At 38.6% G+C, this 19,100-nt stretch overlaps 1 protein-coding gene and 1 pseudogene across 1 annotated transcript in view; one reads left to right on the forward strand and one right to left on the reverse strand.

The window, feature by feature from the left end:
* CFAP70 (cilia and flagella associated protein 70) overlaps positions 1–19,100 on the reverse strand; it is a 107,573-nt gene that overhangs the window by 15,221 nt on the left and 73,252 nt on the right. Inside the window, 5 exon segments of the mRNA XM_070432969.1 lie at positions 5,745–5,866; positions 6,592–6,747; positions 11,281–11,544; positions 11,982–12,097; positions 12,218–12,351. Of these exon segments, the coding sequence (XP_070289070.1) occupies positions 5,745–5,866; positions 6,592–6,747; positions 11,281–11,544; positions 11,982–12,097; positions 12,218–12,351 (792 nt within the window).
* Positions 13,346–14,628, forward strand: LOC139022145 (elongation factor 1-alpha 1 pseudogene; annotated as a pseudogene).

The following is a 19,100-nucleotide window of genomic DNA, read 5'->3' on the forward strand; positions in this document are numbered from 1 at the left end:
AAAGACCACTAGGGGGTGTACCAAGAAAGCATAAAAAATGTGGAGACAAAGAAACAGGACAAAATTGTCAATGGAGAATATTGAGTTCAGAACCACACTTTTAAGGTCCCTCAAGAACTGTCTAGAAGCTGCCGATAAACTTATTGAGATCTACAAGAAATCTAATGAGCCCCTCGATGTTGTGATAAAGAACCAACTAGAAATTAAGCATACACGGACTGAAATAAAGAATATTATACAGACACCCAATAGCAGACCAGAGGAGCGCAAGAATCAAGTCAAAGATTTGAAATGCGAAGAAGCAAAAAACACCCAACCAGAAAAGCAAAATGAAAAAAGAATCCGAAAATACGAAGATAGTGTAAGGAGCCTCTGGGACAGCTTCAAGTGTACAAATATCAGAATTATAGGGGTGCCAAAAGATGAGAGACAGCAAGATATTGAAAACCTATTTGAAGAAATAATGGCAGAAAACTTCCCCCACCTGGTGAAAGAAATGGACTTACAGGTCCAAGAAGCGCAGAGAACCCCAAACAAAAGGAATCCAAAGAGGACCACACCAAGACACATCATAATTAAAATGCCAAGAGCAAAAGACAAAGAGAGAATCTTAAAAGCAGCAAGAGAAAGAGACTCAATTACCTACAAGGAAATACCCATACGACTGTCAGCTGATTTCTCAACAGAAACTTTGCAGGCCAGAAGGGAATGGCAAGAAATATTCAAAGTGCTGAATACCAAGAACCTACAACCAAGATTACTTTATCCAGCAAAGCTATCATTCAGAATTGAAGGTCAGATAAAGAGCTTCGCAGATAAGGAAAAGCTAAAGGAGTTCATCACCACTAAACCAGTACTATACGAAATGCTGAACGGTATCCTTTAAGAAGAGGAAGAAGAAAAAGGTAAAGATACAAATTGTGAACAACAAATATGCATCTATCAACAAGTGAATCTAAGAATCAAGTGAATAAATAATCTGATGTACAGAATGAACTGGTGATTATAATGAATCAGGGACATAGAAAGGGAATGGACTGACTATTCTTGGGGGGGAAAGGGGAATGGGAGATGCGGGAAGAGACTGACAAAAATCGTGCACCTATGGATGAGGACAGTGGGTGGGGAGTGAGGGCGGAGGGTGGGGCGGGAACTGGGAGGAGGGGAGTTATGGGGGGAAAAAAAAGAGGAACAAATGTAATCTGAACAATAAAGATTTTTTTTTTTTTTTTTTTTATTTTCCTCTTAAAGTATTACAAAGGGTATTACATAAGTATCCTTTTTCCCCCCCCCCCGCCCTTGACAAACCACTACCCTCCCTTACCCCCCAGTGTCTTATGTCCATTAGTTATGCTTATATGCATGCATACAAGTCCTTCGGTTGATCTCTTACTCCCCTCCCTCCTGCCCCCCAACTCTCTCTGGCCTTCCCACTGCAGTTTGACAATCAGTTTGAGGCAGCTCTGCCTCTGTATCTATTATTGTTCAAAAGTTTGTAATGGTCTTTATTATCCATGAATGAGTGAGATCATGTGGTATTTTTCCTTCATTGACTGGCTTGTTTCACTTAGCATAATGCTCTCCAGTTCCATCCATGATGTTGCAAATGGTAGGAGTTCCTTCTTTTTAACAGCAGCATAGTATTCCATCGTGTAGATGTACCACAATTTTCTAATCCATTCATCTACTGATGGGCACTTAGGCTGTTTCCAGATCTTAGCTATGGTGAATTGTGCTGCTATGAACATCTGGGTGCATATATCCTTTCTGATAGGTGTTTCTGGTTTCTTGGGATATATTCCTAGTAGTGGGATCACAGGGTCAAATGGGAGTTCCATTTCCAATTTTTTGAGGAACCTCCATACTGCCTTCCATAGTGGCTGCACCAGTCTGCATTCCCACCAGCAGTGCACAAGTGTTCCTTTTTCTCCACATCCTCTCCAGCACTTGTCGTTTGTTGATTTGTTGATGATGGCCATTCTGACAGGTGTGAGATGGTACCTCATTGTTGTTTTGATTTGCATCTCTCGGATGATTAGTGACTTTGAGCATGTTTTCATATGTCTCTTGGCTTTCTGAATGTCCTCTTTTGAAAGGTGTCTATTTAGATCCTTTGCCCATTTTTTGATTGGATTGTTTATCTTCTTTTTGTTAAGTTGTATGAGTTCCCTATAAATTTTGGAGATTAAGCCCTTATCCGATATGACGTTGGCAAATATGTTTTCCCACGAGGTGGGTTTTCTTGTTGTTTTGTTGATGGTTTCTTTTGCTGTGCAGAAGCTTTTTATTTTGATGTAGTCCCATTTGTTCAGTTTCTCTTTAGTTTCAACTGCCCTAGGAGCTGTATCAGTGAAGAAATTGTTTTGGCATATGTCTGAGATTTTGTTGCCTTTGTATTCTTCTAGAATTTTTATGGTTTCCTGTCGTACATTTAAGTCCTTTATCCATTTTGAGTTTATTCTTGTGTATGGTGTAAGTTGGTGGTCTAGTTTCATTTTCTTGCATATGTCTGTCCAATTTTCCCAACACCATTTATTGAAGAGACTATCTTGGCTCCATTGTATGTTCATGCCTCCTTTGTCAAAAATTAATTGAGCATATTGGTTCGGGCTAATTTCTGGACTCTCTATTCTATTCCACTGATCTATATGTCTGTTCTTGTGCCAGTACCAGGCAGTTTTGAGAACAGTGGCTTTGTAATACAGCTTGATATCTGGCATTGAGATCCCACCTACTTTGTTCTTTCTCAGGATCGTTGCAGCTATTCGGGGTCTTTTTTTATTCCAGATGAATTTTTGGAGAGTTCGTTCTAGATCTTTGAAGAAGGCCATTGGTATTTTAATGGGAAGTGCGTTGAATGTATAGATTGCTTTGGGTAGTATGGACATTTTAATGATGTTGATTCTACCAATCCAAGAACATGGTATGTTCTTCCATCTGTTTATGTCTTCCTCTATCTCTTTTTTCAACGTCCTGTAGTTTTCTGAGTAGAGGTCTTTAACCTCTTTAGTTAAGTTTATTCCTAGGTATCTTAATTTTTTTGGTGCGATGGTAAATGGGATTGTTTTTCTGATCTCCCTTTCTGAAAGTTCACTGTTGGTGTATAGAAATGCCTCAGATTTCTTGGGGTTAATTTTGTATCCTGCTACATTGCCAAATTCATGTATTAAGTCTAGTAGCTTTTTGATGGAGTCTCTAGGGTTTTGTATGTATAATATCATGTCATCTGCAAATAAGGACAGTTTTACTTCCTCTTTTCCAATTTGGATGCCTTTTATTCCTTCTTCTTGCCTAATTGCAATGGCTAATACTTCCAGTACTATGTTGAACAGGAGTGGTGAGAGTGGGCATCCCTGTCTTGTTCCTGTTCTTAGGGGAAATGGTGTTAGTTTTTGTCCATTGAGTATGATGTTGGCAGTGGGCCTGTCATATATGGCTTTTATTATGTTGAGGTATGATCCTTCTATTCCCACCTTTCTGAGAGTTTTTATCAAAAATGGGTGTTGGATTTTGTCGAATGCTTTTTCTGCATCAATTGATATGACCATGTGGTTTTTTTCTTTCAATTTGTTTATGTGATGTATCACATTTATTGATTTACGGATGTTGTACCATCCTTGCATCTCTGGGATGAATCCTACTTGGTCATGGTGTATGATCCTTCTGATGTACTGCTGGATCCGATTTGCTAAGATTTTGTTGAGGATTTTGGCATCTATGTTCATGAGGGATATTGGCCTGTAATTCTCTTTCATTGTGATGTCTTTACCTGGTTTTGGTATTAGGGTGATGCTGGCTTCATAGAATGAGCTTGGAAGCGTTCCTTCCTCTTGAATTTTTTGTAGTAGTCTGAGGAGGGTAGGTTTTAGTTCTTCCTTGAATGTTTGGTAGAACTCCCCTGTGAAGCCGTCTGGCCCTGGGCTTTTGTTTGCTGGAAGCTTTCTGATGACTGCTTCAATTTCTTCCATAGTTATTGGCCTATTGAGGTTTTTAGATTCTTCCTGTGAACAATAAAGATTTAATTTAAAAAAAAAGAAATTGTTTGTTAAGCAACATTGAAACTTTTTGCAAGTTGTTTTTGAGTTTGACATGAATCTTCATTCAATAATGCTTATAATTGTTGGTCTTCAAACTTTTTCCGTTGACCTGGACGCTCTTTGTCCTTCACATCAAAATCATCACTTTTAAAGTGTTTAAACCAGTGTTCACAAGTATCTTGAGATGGAGCATGTTAACCATAAGCTTCCCAAAGTATACAATAACTTTTCCTTCAAAATAAAGTAATGAATTAAAACTTCCCGCAAATGCTCTTTTTTTGGCACGACATTCGACATTTTTAAGTGTAAAAATATCTATGGCCCTAACTAGTTTGGCTCAGTGGATAGAGAGTCAGCCTGCAGACTGAAGGGTCCCAGGTTCGATTCCAGTCAAGGGCATGTACCTTGGTTGAGGGCACATCCCCAGTAGGGAGTGTGCAGGAAGCAGCTGATTGATGTTTCTCTTTCATTGATGTTTCTAACTTTCTATCCCTCTCCCTTCCTCTCTAAAAAAATCAATAAAAAAAATATATTTTTAGAAATCTATGATGTTAACACCTTCAGCAAATTTGACATATGAAGCTTTGAAGCTTGCTGTCAATACAACAAAATAGCATACATATCAAATCGCATATATATCAACATATGTGTACTCCATCCATTAAAAAAATCCGCATTATTAACTAGTACACCTAGTATAATATAGAAACTTCCACTAGTACTTCTACCATCTTAGGAAGTCATGAGGGGAGGCTCCACCTGCATTCTTTGACAGGGGTGGCAGGGAGAAAGCCTGTTTCTCTGTTGGGAAGGTTGAGTGTGGCCCACTCCCACCGAGCCATCATTCTTGCCCTTTTTCGAGCTTGCCCATATTCTAGTGGAGCACGCACACTGCAGGATCAGGCCAACTCTTTGGCTCTTGAATCTTGCTCTCACTCACTCCTACTGCTTGCTTCATGGATCTATTTCTTGTTTCCCATGTGGTAGATAGACCTTTTGGGGTGCTCTTCTGTGGGAGGAGGCTGCCGTTCTCCAGCTGTTCCACTGGTGACAGCATAGGTAAGTCAAATCTGGAACTAGTCACATCTCCAGCTCAGTTTTTTGTTTGTTTCTTTGTTAATCCTCACCTGAGGATAATTTTTCCATTGACTTTTAGTGAGAGTGTAAGGGAGGGGAGAGACAGAAAGAGAAACATTGATGAGAGAAAGAAACATTGATGTGAGAGAGACACATTGATTATGGTTGCCTCCTGCACATGCCCCAACCAGGGCAGAGATTGAGCCCTTGATTGGAACAGAACCCTTGACCCTTCAGTCCGAGGGCCAACGCTCTAACGACTGAGCAACTGGCTAGGGCCAGTTCAGTTTTACCAATAAAAATTTTAAATATTTTTATCCCCCATTTAGCACTGTGTATCTGTTCCAGTTGGTTCAGAACCTGAAAGGGAAAAAGGGTATGCTGAGGTGCCCGTGAACCCCCAACACTCACACAATGAATCCTCATAATAAAGTGAAATCAGTCTACATATGACTCAAGAGTCTGAATTTGCTCTGCTGGTATTCTACAGGGAGCAGTCTTGCAGTGAGGTCTCAAAAGCATATTTGATTTCTGTGTCATACACATTTAAGCCTGCAAAGACCATTATGAATCGAATAGGTAGCCCATTAAAATCTTTCCATTAACTTGCTGTTTTCCAAATATTCTGACCTGTACAGCATTGACCTTCATCAAGAAGCGTATGGTCTCCATGAAGATGGTGGTAGGAATTTGGGAAATTCTATCAGGGGTCGGATGCAGAAAAACTGATGAATCCAGACATTTTGATGTGTCTGAAGATACATTAAAAGAATAGATGATTAGATATAAAGGAAAAACGTACGAAGCTCAGACATACTAATGTAGCAGGGAGAGTATTCTAATCTAATATATGAGAGAGGTTATAATCTGGAAAGCAATAGGTTGCTCCATATCGATGGTCTCCAAAGAGGAGATCTCAAAGATTCTTTTTAATATATTTTATTGATTTTTTACAGAGAGGAAGGGAGAAAGATAGAGAGTTAGAAACATCGATGAGAGAGAAACATCGACCAGCTGCCTCCTGCACATCTCCTACTGGGGATGTGCCCGCAACCCAGGTACATGCCCTTGACCGGAATCGAACCTGGGACCTTTCAGTCCACAGGCCAACGCTCTATCCACTGAGCCAAACCGGTTTCGGCTCTCAAAGATTCCTAAGGTTAGTCTACACTGTTTTCAAATGAAGTCACAACCAAATAAAAGGATTTTTAAAGTATTCAGATCTTCCTGAATGTGAAACACAATCTATAAATATTCTAAAAATAAAGAATCATTGTTAGAAAATCACAGGTCTGTAGTTGGCTACTTTTCTGAAAGTGTTGAATTTCAGAGCCTAGCCTCATATGAAGGCACTTAGGCAAAATGACAGATAAATAATCAACTTCAAACAAGTTAAAAAGTGCCATTTTGGTAATCATAGGGGTTTTCATTCTTGTCTATATCCCTCTTTCAATTGGAAATCTTTATTCCTAATTACCTCTTTTTAGTATCTCCTTGGAAAATAAGTTGGATGGGTTTGGGTTGACTGCTGGATCCTGAGATGGTCCAGGAAAAATTCGTTCTTGTGAATGTGACTGCAGTTTGGAGGATTCTTCAAGAAATCCATCTAGAACAGAAAACGGAGCTCCTGATCCTAAATAGATTACATTTTAATGAGAAAAAAACACAATGTCTTGCTACATTGAATGTTAAAAGATTACAGAAAATAAAATACAATTAATTTTCAAATCATAAAAAACATTCCTGAAATATTGCATCGACAGATTTGTTTTCCAGACTTGCTATATTTCTGAATAATTTAAAGAGTACAAGCTAAACTGATAGCACATCTTCTGTCACTATAACTCCTAGTTCAATCCTGCTGGTGGCCCATGTCATAATAATGTCAAACAGATACCTCTTATAAAAGTTACTTATTAAATCCAGATTCTCAAAAATCCAGATGAGCCAGGCCAATGTGTCTCCGTGATTGAGGGTCACTGGTTCGATTCCCAGTCAGGGCACACACCTGGGTTATGAGCTCAATCCCCAGTGCGGGTAGTGCAAGAGGCAGCCCATCAGTAATGTTTCGCTGTCATTGATGTTTCTATCTCTCTATCCCTCTCCTTCCTCTCTTTCTAAAAATAAATTAAAGTATATATATTTTAAAATCCAGATGAAAAGATGAATATATTTTTAGATATTAAAATCCCTGAAGAACAGGAATTCTAATAAACTTATCTCAGTGTTTAATAATAATAAAATAACAATTATAATACTGTAACTATATTTGATCACGACTATATGCCAGGTATTACACTAAAGTCTTTAATGTATAATCTCACTTATTTTTCACAACATTATGAGATATTTTATTTACTATGCTCCTTTAAACCAAGTGAATCACAGAGAAGTTAGTTTCCAAAGCTCTTAAAACATGCCTGGCTGCCTCTCAAACAAACACTGTTTGACGAATACTAGAAAAAAAAAAAAAAAAAAAAGCAGCCAGACCAGTGTGGCTAAGTGGTTGAACGTCAACCCAGGAACCATCAGGTCACTGGTTCGATTCCCAGTCAGGGCACATGCCTGGGTTTTAGGCTCAATCCCCAGTGGGGGCATGCAGGAGGCAGCTGATTGATGAAGTTTCTCATCGATGTTTCTATCTCTCTATCCCTCTCCCTTCCTCTCTCTTAAAATAATAAATAAAAACATATTTTAAAAATAAAAAAATAAAAAGCAATGCCAGGCAGGAAATGAACAGTGCCAGCTGGCTCCAATTAGAAGAGGTCACTCATCTAGAGCAAAAGATATGGCTTTGGAAAATAGGTAGAAATTGAATAGCTAGAGAAGGAGAAACATTCAAGGCTGGGGCCAGCCACTGGCAAAAGCATGGAAGTAATGAGCTAATTTATTTTACTGGATATTGAGGAAGTTAAGGAAAAGGCAGGTTGGGGCTACACTTTTGATATTTGACATTTGAATGCTAGGATGTTGTTCATATAGGCAAAAGCAGAGGGTTACAAAGAAGAGTATTGAGCAGAAAATTTAGCTAAAACTAATACTTTATGAAGATTACTCTAACAGTGCAATGTAGCAAGGAGAAAAAAAAATGTGGATGGAGACAAAGAGGGTGTTACAACAGTGTGGACCTTTGGTAGTAGAAAGATGCAAGGAGCATTTTGAAAGAGAACCAGCTGGTCTCAGGAATTACGCTGATACAGAGATGTGGGAAGCTCAAGCAAGAAAGGAAGAGGAACAGGGATGAGATCATGAACTTGGGTGCCTAATATAGGGATGCAGAATCAACTTAGAAGATAAGGAGTTTACTCGTAGAATAATCCAGCTGCTGGTATCTGGAGGGATGTCAGGCATTTGAGCGTTTTCAGTAGCGAAATAGAAACTATGAGGCAGGTGGCCTCTTAGAAAGTAACATGGTATTATTGGGAAATGATTATATCTGATGAGTGTGACAAGAAAGAGAAGCTAACAAAGGAAACCCAAACTGTCAGAGATGTAGGAGGCAATCCGACAAGTGTTTTAGAAAGGAGAGTGATCACTGAAGGGTAAGTGATGATCTTAATGAAAAAAATTGTTAATATTCAGCTTTTCTGCGGTGTAATTTACATATTATAAAGTGTTCACTTTTAAGTATTTATTTCAATGTGTTTTAACAGATACATATACTATGTAATCACTATCACAATCAATGTATAAAAGATTATAATGTCCCAAAAAGCTCCTGTGTGCCCTTTTCAGCCCTAGGCCACCACTGATCTGCTTTCTATATAGGTCAGTTTTGCTTTCTCTAGAATTTAATTTAAATGAAATCATACAGTATGTACTCTTTTGCATCTGCCTTATTCACTTAGCATAATGCTTTTGAGAGTCATCCATGTTGTGTCTATCAGTAATTTGTTTATTTTTATTGCTGAGTGGTTTTTGATTATGTGGTTTTAAGTAACTTTACTGACCACTCACTTATCTTTAGGCAACTGGGTTGTTTTCAGTTTTTGCCTGCTATAAATAAATCTGCTATGAACATCTGTGTATAAATCTTTGCAAGGACATATTTCCATTTCTCTTGTGTAAATACCTAGGAGTGAAATTGCTGGCATATATATGTTTAAATTTATTTATTTATTTTTAAAAATATATTTTATTCATTTTTTACAGAGAGGAAGGGAGAGGGATAGAGAGTTAGAAACATCAATGAGAGAGAAACATCAATCAGCTGCCTCTTGCACACCCCCTACTGGGGATGTGCCCACAACCAAGGTACATGCCCTTGACTGGAATTGAACCTGGGACCCTTCAGTCCGCAGGCAGACGCTCTATCCACTGAGCTAAACCAGTTAGGGCTAACTTTATTTTTTTAAAAAATATGTTTTATTGATTTTACAGAGAGGAAGGGAGAGGGAGAGTTGGAGAGAGAGAAACATCAATCAGCTGCCTCCCATACACACCCCAATAGGGGATTCTACCTGCAACCTGGGTGTGTGCCCCAACTGGGAACGAACTGGCAATCCCTTGGTACACAGGATGGCGCTCAACCAACTGAACCACACTGGCCAGGGCTGTTTAAATTTATTTTAAAATGCCTGGTTGGAAGAAGTGTCTGTTCAGGTCCTCTGCTCATTTTTAAATTGGATTGTTTTGTTTTTCATGTTCAGTTGTATAAGTTCTTTATATATTTTGGATAATAAGGTCTTATCAGAGGTGCAAATATCACCTCCCATTTGGTTGATTGCCTTTTTGTTTCATTCATGGTTTCTTTTGCTGTATAGGTTTTTAGTTTACTATAGTCCCATTTATTTAATTTTACTTTTGCTTCCTTTGCCTTTGAGGTCAAATTAATAAAATCCTTCCTAAGACCAAGGTCCATAAGTTTAGTACCTATGTTTTCTTCTATGTAATTTATTATTTCAGGTCTTATATTTAGGTCTTTGGTCCATTTTGAGTTAATTATTTTTGTATATGATAACAAGTAGCAATCTAGTTTCAGTCTTTTGCATACAGCTTTCCAGTTTGCCCAGCACCATTTATTGAAGAGCCTTTCTTTTCTCCATTATATGTTTTTAGCTCCTTTGTTAAAAATAAGTTGCCCAAGTACATGTGGGGGGTGGGAGGTAATCAACTAAAGATTTTGTATGCATATATACATAACTCCTGGATGCAGACAAGGGGGTGGTGAGGGCCTGGATGCAGGGGCGGGGTGGGGATGGAGGAGGTCCATGGGGGGAAAAAGGGGACATATGTAATACTTTCAACAATAAAGATTAAAACCATAAAATAAAATAAAACAAGACTCATATACTGCCTAAAAGAGACTCACCTCAAATCTAAAGGCACACAGACTGAAAGTAAAGGGATGAAAAAGATATTTCATGCAAACGAAAATGAAAACAAAAAGAGCTGAGGTAGCAATATTTATATCAGACAAAATAGACTTTGCATTACAAGAGTCAAAGAAGGACCCATCAATTAAAAAAAAAAAAGAAAAGAAAGCCATGGTCGGTTTGTTCAGTGGTTAGAGTGGATCATAGGTTTGATTCCCAGTCAATGACATGTACCTGGGTTACAGGTTCGATCCTGGACAGGTCAGGGTACATGCGGGAGGAAACTGATTGATGTGTGTCTCTCACATCAATGTTTCCCTCTCTCTTCCTCTATTTCTCTCTCTCTCTCTCTCTCTCTCTCTCTCTCTCTCTCTCTCTCTCTCTCTCTCCCTCCCTATCTCTTTCTCTCCCCTCCTCTTTCTCTCAAAATCAATGGGAAAATCCTCAGGTGAGGATTAAAAAAAAAAAAAAAGAACAAGAAAAAAGGAAGTGTACAAATAAATAAATTTAAGAATCACAAGAGAGGGACCTTACATGTTGGGAAGAGAGTGAGGTGGGGGACATTTACTCTGCTAGAATGATACTCCTTTTAGGGGTGCACAGGGACAGTGAATTATCTAAGATTTAAAAAAAAAACTGAATAGCAACAGTAAAAGCTTCAGACTTTCAATCGCATGAATGGGGAAATATTTTGGAAGATTCTTCCCTGGTATCCCTGGAACAACTCAAAATTCCACCTATTTTTTTCATTTCACAAATATCCACTGAGTACCTACTATGTGCCTGCTTCTGTTCATGAGGCCAGTAATTTTTTCCAACAGCCACTAATCATTTCCATTCGCTGGTCCTACCTGCTGGGGGTTCCGCCTTGCTTGCTGTGGTAGAAGAACCACTGGTGACTCCCCAAGGTCCTAAACTGGATTCTGCTTTTACTCCTTCTTCAATGTGCTCCACCACACCAGTGCTCTTCTGCCTGGATGCTTGGGTTTCAATGGCTAAGGTACCAGCATTCTTCATTAATTGTGCCTGAAGCATTCGTGCCTGAAGCTGTTTGAAGGCCTCGTGAAATGCCATTTCCATTCGAATATCATTGTTTTGAATTTCATAGTATAAACCTGAAGAAAGAAAGATGCTGAAAATAAATGTGACTAATTTGCCACCATCAGCTACTAGGAATTGTAATATTTCACTTTACGTTTCCCACATTTTTACCAAAGTTTAAGAACTATATGAAGAGTGATTAAAGAGTGGGCAAACAGCCCTAGCTGGTTTGACTCAGTGAATAGAGTGTTGGCCTGAGGACTGAAGGGTCCTGGGGTTCGATTCCGGTCAAGTACACATGCCCAGGTTGCAGTTCGATCCCCAGTAGGGGGCATGCAGGAGGCAGCTGATCAATGATTCTCTCTCATCAATGATGTTTCTATCTCTCTCTCCCTCTCCCTTCCTCTCTGAAATCAATAAAAAAATATTTTTTTAAAAAAAGAATGGGAAGACAAAGGGAGAATCTTATAATGGAATAAAAACATATTCAGACCACAGGAAAATATCATACCAAGTAAAGTCCAGGCTACAACACTGGTTGGCTCCAAGCAAGTAGCATCCTCAAAGAAAATCTCTGCCTGTTCATAGTTCTCCATCAGGACAGCCAGGACACCACACAGCAGCAAGCTGAGAAGAGACCACCAACATGATTAACAACATGGTCCCATGTCACCGTCCTGGAAACAAGACAACTTCATTTAGTAGCTTATCTGCTCCTCCTCATTCCCCATCTCCCCTCACCCATACCTGTGGATATGGTTCTGGTTGAGGGAAAGGGCTTTCCGAAAACACTCCTGAGCTTTGATGGTGTCCTCAGTTAGGAGGCAGAAGGCACCATAATCCAGCCAGTGTTCCAGGTTCTGGGGCTCACGAACCAACCTCTACCAATGAAATATCAGAAGGACCAATGTTATTGTGATACTACGTCATATTTTTTTAATGCACATAACCCAGGAGCACTCCATAAATACTATAAGCTCTATGAAAGCTGAAACTATGAATTCTTTTTTTGTTTACCACTAAATTCTGAATGCCTAGCACAGTCAATGTTCTGGCTTATAGTAAAGTCAGTAAATATTTATTGAAATAATCTAAAAATTGATTACTTTCTAGTGTTAGTGTCTGGTCACTATAAGCTCCTCCAATTACTTAGAAGCCTAAAGATCAATTTTTATGGTTTATTTTAAAAATTCATATATAACCATCTTTGTCATAGTCTTGAGATGGCAAATATAAATTTATCTACAAATTTGTTTTAAAAAAGCACCTCAACATATTGTAGTGAAAACTATAAAAAATTGCTGAAAGAAGTTAAAGCAGACATAAATAAATGGAAACACATCCCATGTCCATAGATTGGAAGACTCATAAGATGTCAATACTGCCCCAAACAATTTACATATGCAATCTCTATCAAAATCCCAATTTTTCTTTTGCAGAAATAGAAAAACCTGACCTAAAATTCATTTGGAATGCCCAGGAAACTGAATAGCCAAACAATCTTTAAAAAGAAAAACAGCCCTGCCCAGTTTGGCTCAGTGGATAGAGCGTCGGCCTGCGGACTGAAGGGTCCCAGGTTCGATTCCGGTCAGGGGCATGTACCTTGGTTGCGGGCACATCCCCAGTAGGGAGTGTGCAGGAGGCAGCTGATTGATGTTTCTCTCTCATCGATGTTTCAAACTCTCTATCCCTCTCCCTTCCTCTCTGTAAAAAATCAATAAAAATATATTTTAAAAAAAGAAAAAAAAACCTGGAGGACTCATACTTCCTGATTTCAAAACTTACAAAGCTACAGCTTTTTTTGTTTGTTTATTTTCCACAACAGGTTTGCTGCCAGAACACAGGTGTGAAAACCACCACTAAATCTAAAACAAAATGGGAAAGGAAAAGACTCACATCAACATCATCATCGGACATGTAGATTCTGGCAAGTCTACCACTACTGGCCATCTGATCTACAAATGTGGTGGAATTGACAAAAGAACCATCGAAAGATTTGAGGCGGCTACTGAGATGGGCAAATTGAAAGCTGAACGTGAGTGTGATGTCACCACTGATATCTTCCAAATTCAAGACCAGCAAGTATTATGTGACCATCATTCATGCCCCAGGACAAAGATACTTTATCAAAAATATGATTACAGGCACATCTTAGGCTGACTGTGCCGTCCTAATTTGTTGCTGCTGGTATTTGTGAATTTGAAGCAAGTACCTCCAAGAATAGGCCGCCCTGTGAGCATTCCCTTCTGGCTTACACACTGGGTGTGAAACAACTAATTGTTGTTAACAAAATGGATTCCATTGAGCCAGAAGAGATACAATAGAATTATTAAAAATTCAGCACCTACATTAAGAAAACTGGCTACAAACTTGACACAGTAGCATTTGTGCCAATTTCTGGTTGGAATGGTGACAACATGCTGGAGCCAAGTGCTAACATGGCTTGATTCAAGGGATGGAAGGTCAGCCGTAAAGATGGTAATGCCCGTGGATCCACACTGCTTGAAGCCCTGAATTGCATCCTGCCACTAACTCGTCCAACTGACAAGCCCCTGAGTCTACTACCCTCAAGGACATCTACAACGTTGGTGGTATTGGTACTGCCCCTGTAGGCTGAATGCAGATTGGTGTTCTCAAGCCCGGCCTGGTGGTCACCTTTGCTCCAGTCAATGTTACAACTGAAGTGAAGCCTATTGAAATGCACCATGAAGCTTTGAGTGAAACTCTTCCTGGGGACCATGTGGGCTTCAACGTCAAGAACGTGTCTGTTAAATATGTTAAATGTGGCTGGTGACAGCAAAAATGGCCACCAATGGAAGCAGCTGCCTTCACAGCTCAGGAGATTATCCTGAACCACCCAGGCCAGATCAGTGCTGGATTGTCACACAGCTCACATCGCTTGCAAATTTCCTGAGCAGAAGGAGAAGATTGACCATCATTCTGGGAAAAACCTGGAAGATGGACCAAAGTTTTTGAAATCTGCCATCATCAGTATGGTTCCTGGCGAGCCCATGTATGGTGAGAGCTTCTTTGACTATTCTCCTCTGGGCTGTTTTGCTGTTTGTGACTCAGGACAGCCAGTTGCTGTGGGCTTCATCAAAGCAGTATATTGGCAAAGTCATCGTCTGCCCAGAAGACTCAGAAGGCTAAATGAATAGTATTTCTAATACTTGCCACCCTAGTTTTAATCAGTGGTGGAAGAATGGTCTCAGAACTGTTTGTCTCAATTGGTTATTTAAGTTTAATAGTAAGAGACTGGTTAATGATTGCAATGCATCATAAAACCTTCAGAAGGAAAGGAAAATGTTTTAGGGACCATTTGGGGTGTGTGTGTGTGTGTGTGTGTGTGTGTGTGTGTGTGTGTGGCAGTTTTTAAGTTATTCGGGGTTTGGGATTTTTTGGGTTTTTTTGTTTGTTTTTTTAGAGAAAGAAGAAGGGAGAGGGATAGATAGAAACATCAATGAGAAACATCCATCAGTTGCCTCCTGCATGCCCCTTATTGAAGATCAAGCCCATAACCCGGGCATGTGCCTTGACTGGGAATCAAACCAGTGACCTCTTGGTCCATGGATCAACACTCAACCACTGAGTCACACCAGCCTGGCAAGTTATTAGTTTTTTTTAAAATATATTTTCATTTATTTCAGAGAGAAAGGGAGAGGGAAAAAGAGAGAAACATCAATGATGAGAGAATCATTGATTGGCTGCCTCTTGAACACCTCCCACTGGGGATTGAGCCAGCAACCCAGGCATGTGCCCTTGACTGGAATCAAACCTAAGACCCTTTAGTCCACAGGCTGATGCTCTATCCACTGAGCCAAACCAGCTAGGGCTAGTTTTTAAAATCAGTACTTTTCAATAGAAACAACTTGACCAAAAATCTGTCACAGAATTTTGAGACCCATTAAAACAAAGTTCAATGAGGAAAAGAACTTACAAAGCTACAGTAACCAGTCTGGTAGTGGTATAAAGACACACATTTAGACCAATGGAATAGAATAGAGAGCCCAGAAATAAACCATTGCATATATGGTCAAACTATTTTTGATAAAGGTGCCAAGACCATTCAATAGGGAAAAGGGCAGTCTTCAACAAATGGTGCTAGAGAGTGGATATCTACATGCCAAGGAATGAAGTTGCACCTAACCTTACCTAATACTACATACATAATAAGTAACTCAAAATGGATCAAAGACCTAACATAAGACCTAAAACTATAAATCTCTGAGAAGAAAACTTAGGACAATAGCTTCATGACATTGGACTTAACAATGATTCCTTGGATATGATACCAAAGGCAGAGGCCATTAAAGAAAAAATAGACATATTGGACTTTACTAAAAATAAAACTTTTGTACATCAAAAGAAACTACCTTTTGATGTACTCTTTTACATCAAAGAGTAAGAGTGGTTTGGGGAGAATGGGAAAAATATTTGCAAATTATATATTTGGTAAGGGGTTAATATTCAGAATACTGTATATAAAGAATTCCTAAAACTCAACAAGAAAATATTAAACAATGTGACTCAAAATGGGCAATATTTTTGAATAAATATTTTGAATAAATATGTTCCCAAAGATCTACAAATGGCCATAAAACATAGGAAGAGATCCTCCACATCACTAGTCATCAAGGAATCAAACCACAGTGAAATATCAGTTCTCACCCATTAGGACAGCCACTATCAACAAAACACAAATAACAATTGTTGATGAGGAGGTGGAAACATTAGAAGTCTTGCTGAAATGTAAAATGGTGCAGCCACTTTGGAAAACAACAAGGTAGTTCCTCATAAAATTAAAAATAAAATGTGATACAGCAATCCCACTTCTGTGTATATACCCATGAGAATTGAAATCAGAATTTCAAAGAGACATTTGTACATCCATGTTCATAGTAGCGTTATTCATAATAGCTAAAAGATACAAGCAACCCAAATGCCCACTGACAGATGAATGGATAAGCAAAATGTAGTATATACATACAGTGGAATATTACTTAGCCCAAAAAAGGAAGGAAATTCTGACATATGCTTCAACATACATGCATCCTTGAGGGCATATACTGAGTAAAATGAGCCACTCACAATGGGACATAACAATTTATTCAGATAGACTGATGTGTTAAACTTGTTGTAGTTTAAATTTTCCTATCAATTAATTTAAAAAAAATTTCCTCTTGAAAAAAATCATAAATGTGAAAAGATGTTCAAAGTCACTAGTCATTAGAAAAATGCAAAGTCACAATGAGATACCACTTCAACCCATGAGAATGGCTATATAATTTTTTTAAACGATGGACAATAACAAGCATTAGGGAGAACATGGAGAAAATGAAACCCACATCCATTGCTGGTGGAAATGTAAAGTATTAGTACAGCTTTTTAGAAAATGGTTTGGCAGTTCCTCAAAAGTTAAGCATAGAGCCCTAGCTGGTTTGGCTCAATGGATAGAGCATCAGCCTGAGACTGGAGGGTCCTGAGTTCAATTCCAGTCAAGGGCACTTGCTCGGGTTGTGGGCTCGATCCCCAGTGAGGGGCGTGCAGGAGGCAGCTGATCAGTGATTCTCTCTCAACATTGCTGTTTCTATCTCCCTCTTCCTCTCCCTTCCTCTCTGAAATCAATAGAAATATATTTAAAAAAAGAAAAAATTAAGCATAGAGCTACTATATGACCTAGCAATTCCACTCCTTAGTATATACTCAAGAGAACTGAATACATTTATACAAAAACTTACATTCATGAATTTATAGGTGAATGTCCATAGCAGAATTATTCATAATAGCCAAAAAGTGGAAACCAAATGCCCATCAATAATGAGGGAAGTAACAAAATGTGTTATAGTTATACAATGGGATATTATTCAGCCATAAAAAGGAATAAAATACTAATACATGCTACAACATGAATGACCACAAAAAATTATGCTAAATGGCCTGGCCAGTGTTCTCAGTGGTTAGAGCATCAGCCCACACACTGAAGGGTCCTAGGTTCGATTACCAGTCAAGGGCATGCACCTGGATTGCGAGTGTTCTTTGCCCCTGGGTGCGGGCACAAGCGGGAGGCAACCAGTTAATGTGGCTGGCCCTCCCTCCTTCCCTCCATCTCTCCCTTCTTCCCTGCCACTCTCTCTAAAAAAGCAATGGAAAAACCTATCCTCAGGTGAGGGTTAATAAAACAAACAAAAAAATTATGCTGAGTGAAAGAAGGTAGTTACAGAATACCACCTATTACATGATCCCGTTTATATAAACTGGCCACAGTAGGTAAATCTGTATGTAAGGTAAACAGTGATTGCCTCCGACTGAGGGTAAAGAGTAATGAGGAGTGACTACTAATGGGCACAGGGTTTCTTTTGGGGTGGTGCAAATTCTCTAAAACTAGATTGTGGTATTGCTGTGAACCCAAAACTTCTAAAAAAAAGTCTATCAAAAGTACAACATAGGGAATATAATCAATAATATTGCTATGTATGGTCCAGGTACATAATGGAAATATCAGGGGAAACACTTTGTAAAGTATATGATTAGCTAATCACTATGCTGTACATCTGAAACCAATGCAAAATAATATTGAAACTAAACTGTAATTGAAAATTTTTAAAAATAAAACTTTAAAAGATAAAAATAATGAAAAAATGTCTTAAAATTAGATTACGGTGATGGTTGCACAACTCTGTAAATACAGTACAGAAAATACGATTGTACACTTTAAATGGGTGAATGTTATGGCTGGTGAACTACATCTTGATAATTAAATAAATATAAATGAAGATTTCAGGCCATTTTTTTCACATGTTTATTCAGCTCATGATGCATGTGGTAGGCAGTATTAACAGAACTAGCGAACTCAACTGTCATTCATAACACCTGTAAGAGCTGAGTAAATCATAACACATCATAAGGGCTCAGTAAATGTTTGCCGAATTTGTTGAATACAGGTGGTTTTTTAAAACTTATCACAAGAAATTAATATTTTTTTCTTTTGGTATACAGTTCTAAGAATTTTAACACATGCACACCTTCGTGTTGCCTTTAGCAAAATCAAAATCAAGAACAGTTCCACGACCCGAGAAAACTTCCTCATGCTATCTTTTTATAGACTTCTTTTCCCCTACCCATAACCTCTGGCAACCATAATCTATTATCCATCATCGCTTTGTCTTTTCAAGAATGTCATATAAATGGAACCATACAGTACGTAGTAACCTTTGGCACTGACTTCTTTCACTTGGATAACGCCTTTGAAACTTGTCCAAGTTGTTGTGTGTCTCCATTGTTCCTTTCTTTCATTCCTGAGTAGTATTTCATTATATGGATAGATCATAGTTTGTTGATCCATTCAATCTTTGAAGAACATTGAGTTGTTTCTGGTTTGGGCAGTTATGACTAGAGCTACTATACGCATTTGTGTGCATAAGATTTCATTTCTTTAAGGTAAATACCCAGGAATGGGATGTATGGTAAGTTTACAAGAAAGTACGAAACTATTTTCCAGGGTGGCTGTATCATTATGTATTTCCCCTAGCAAAGTATGAGGGATTCAGCTGCTTTTCGTTCTCACCAGTACCTGGTATTACCAGCATTTTTCACTTTAGTTATTCCAATAAATATGCAGTGGGATCTCATT

Source organism: Myotis yumanensis, unplaced genomic scaffold (assembly GCF_028538775.1).
Source record: "Myotis yumanensis isolate MYYU_CA2020_CCGP unplaced genomic scaffold, mMyoYum1.0.hap1 SCAF_13, whole genome shotgun sequence".
NCBI lineage: Eukaryota > Metazoa > Chordata > Mammalia > Chiroptera > Vespertilionidae > Myotis > Myotis yumanensis.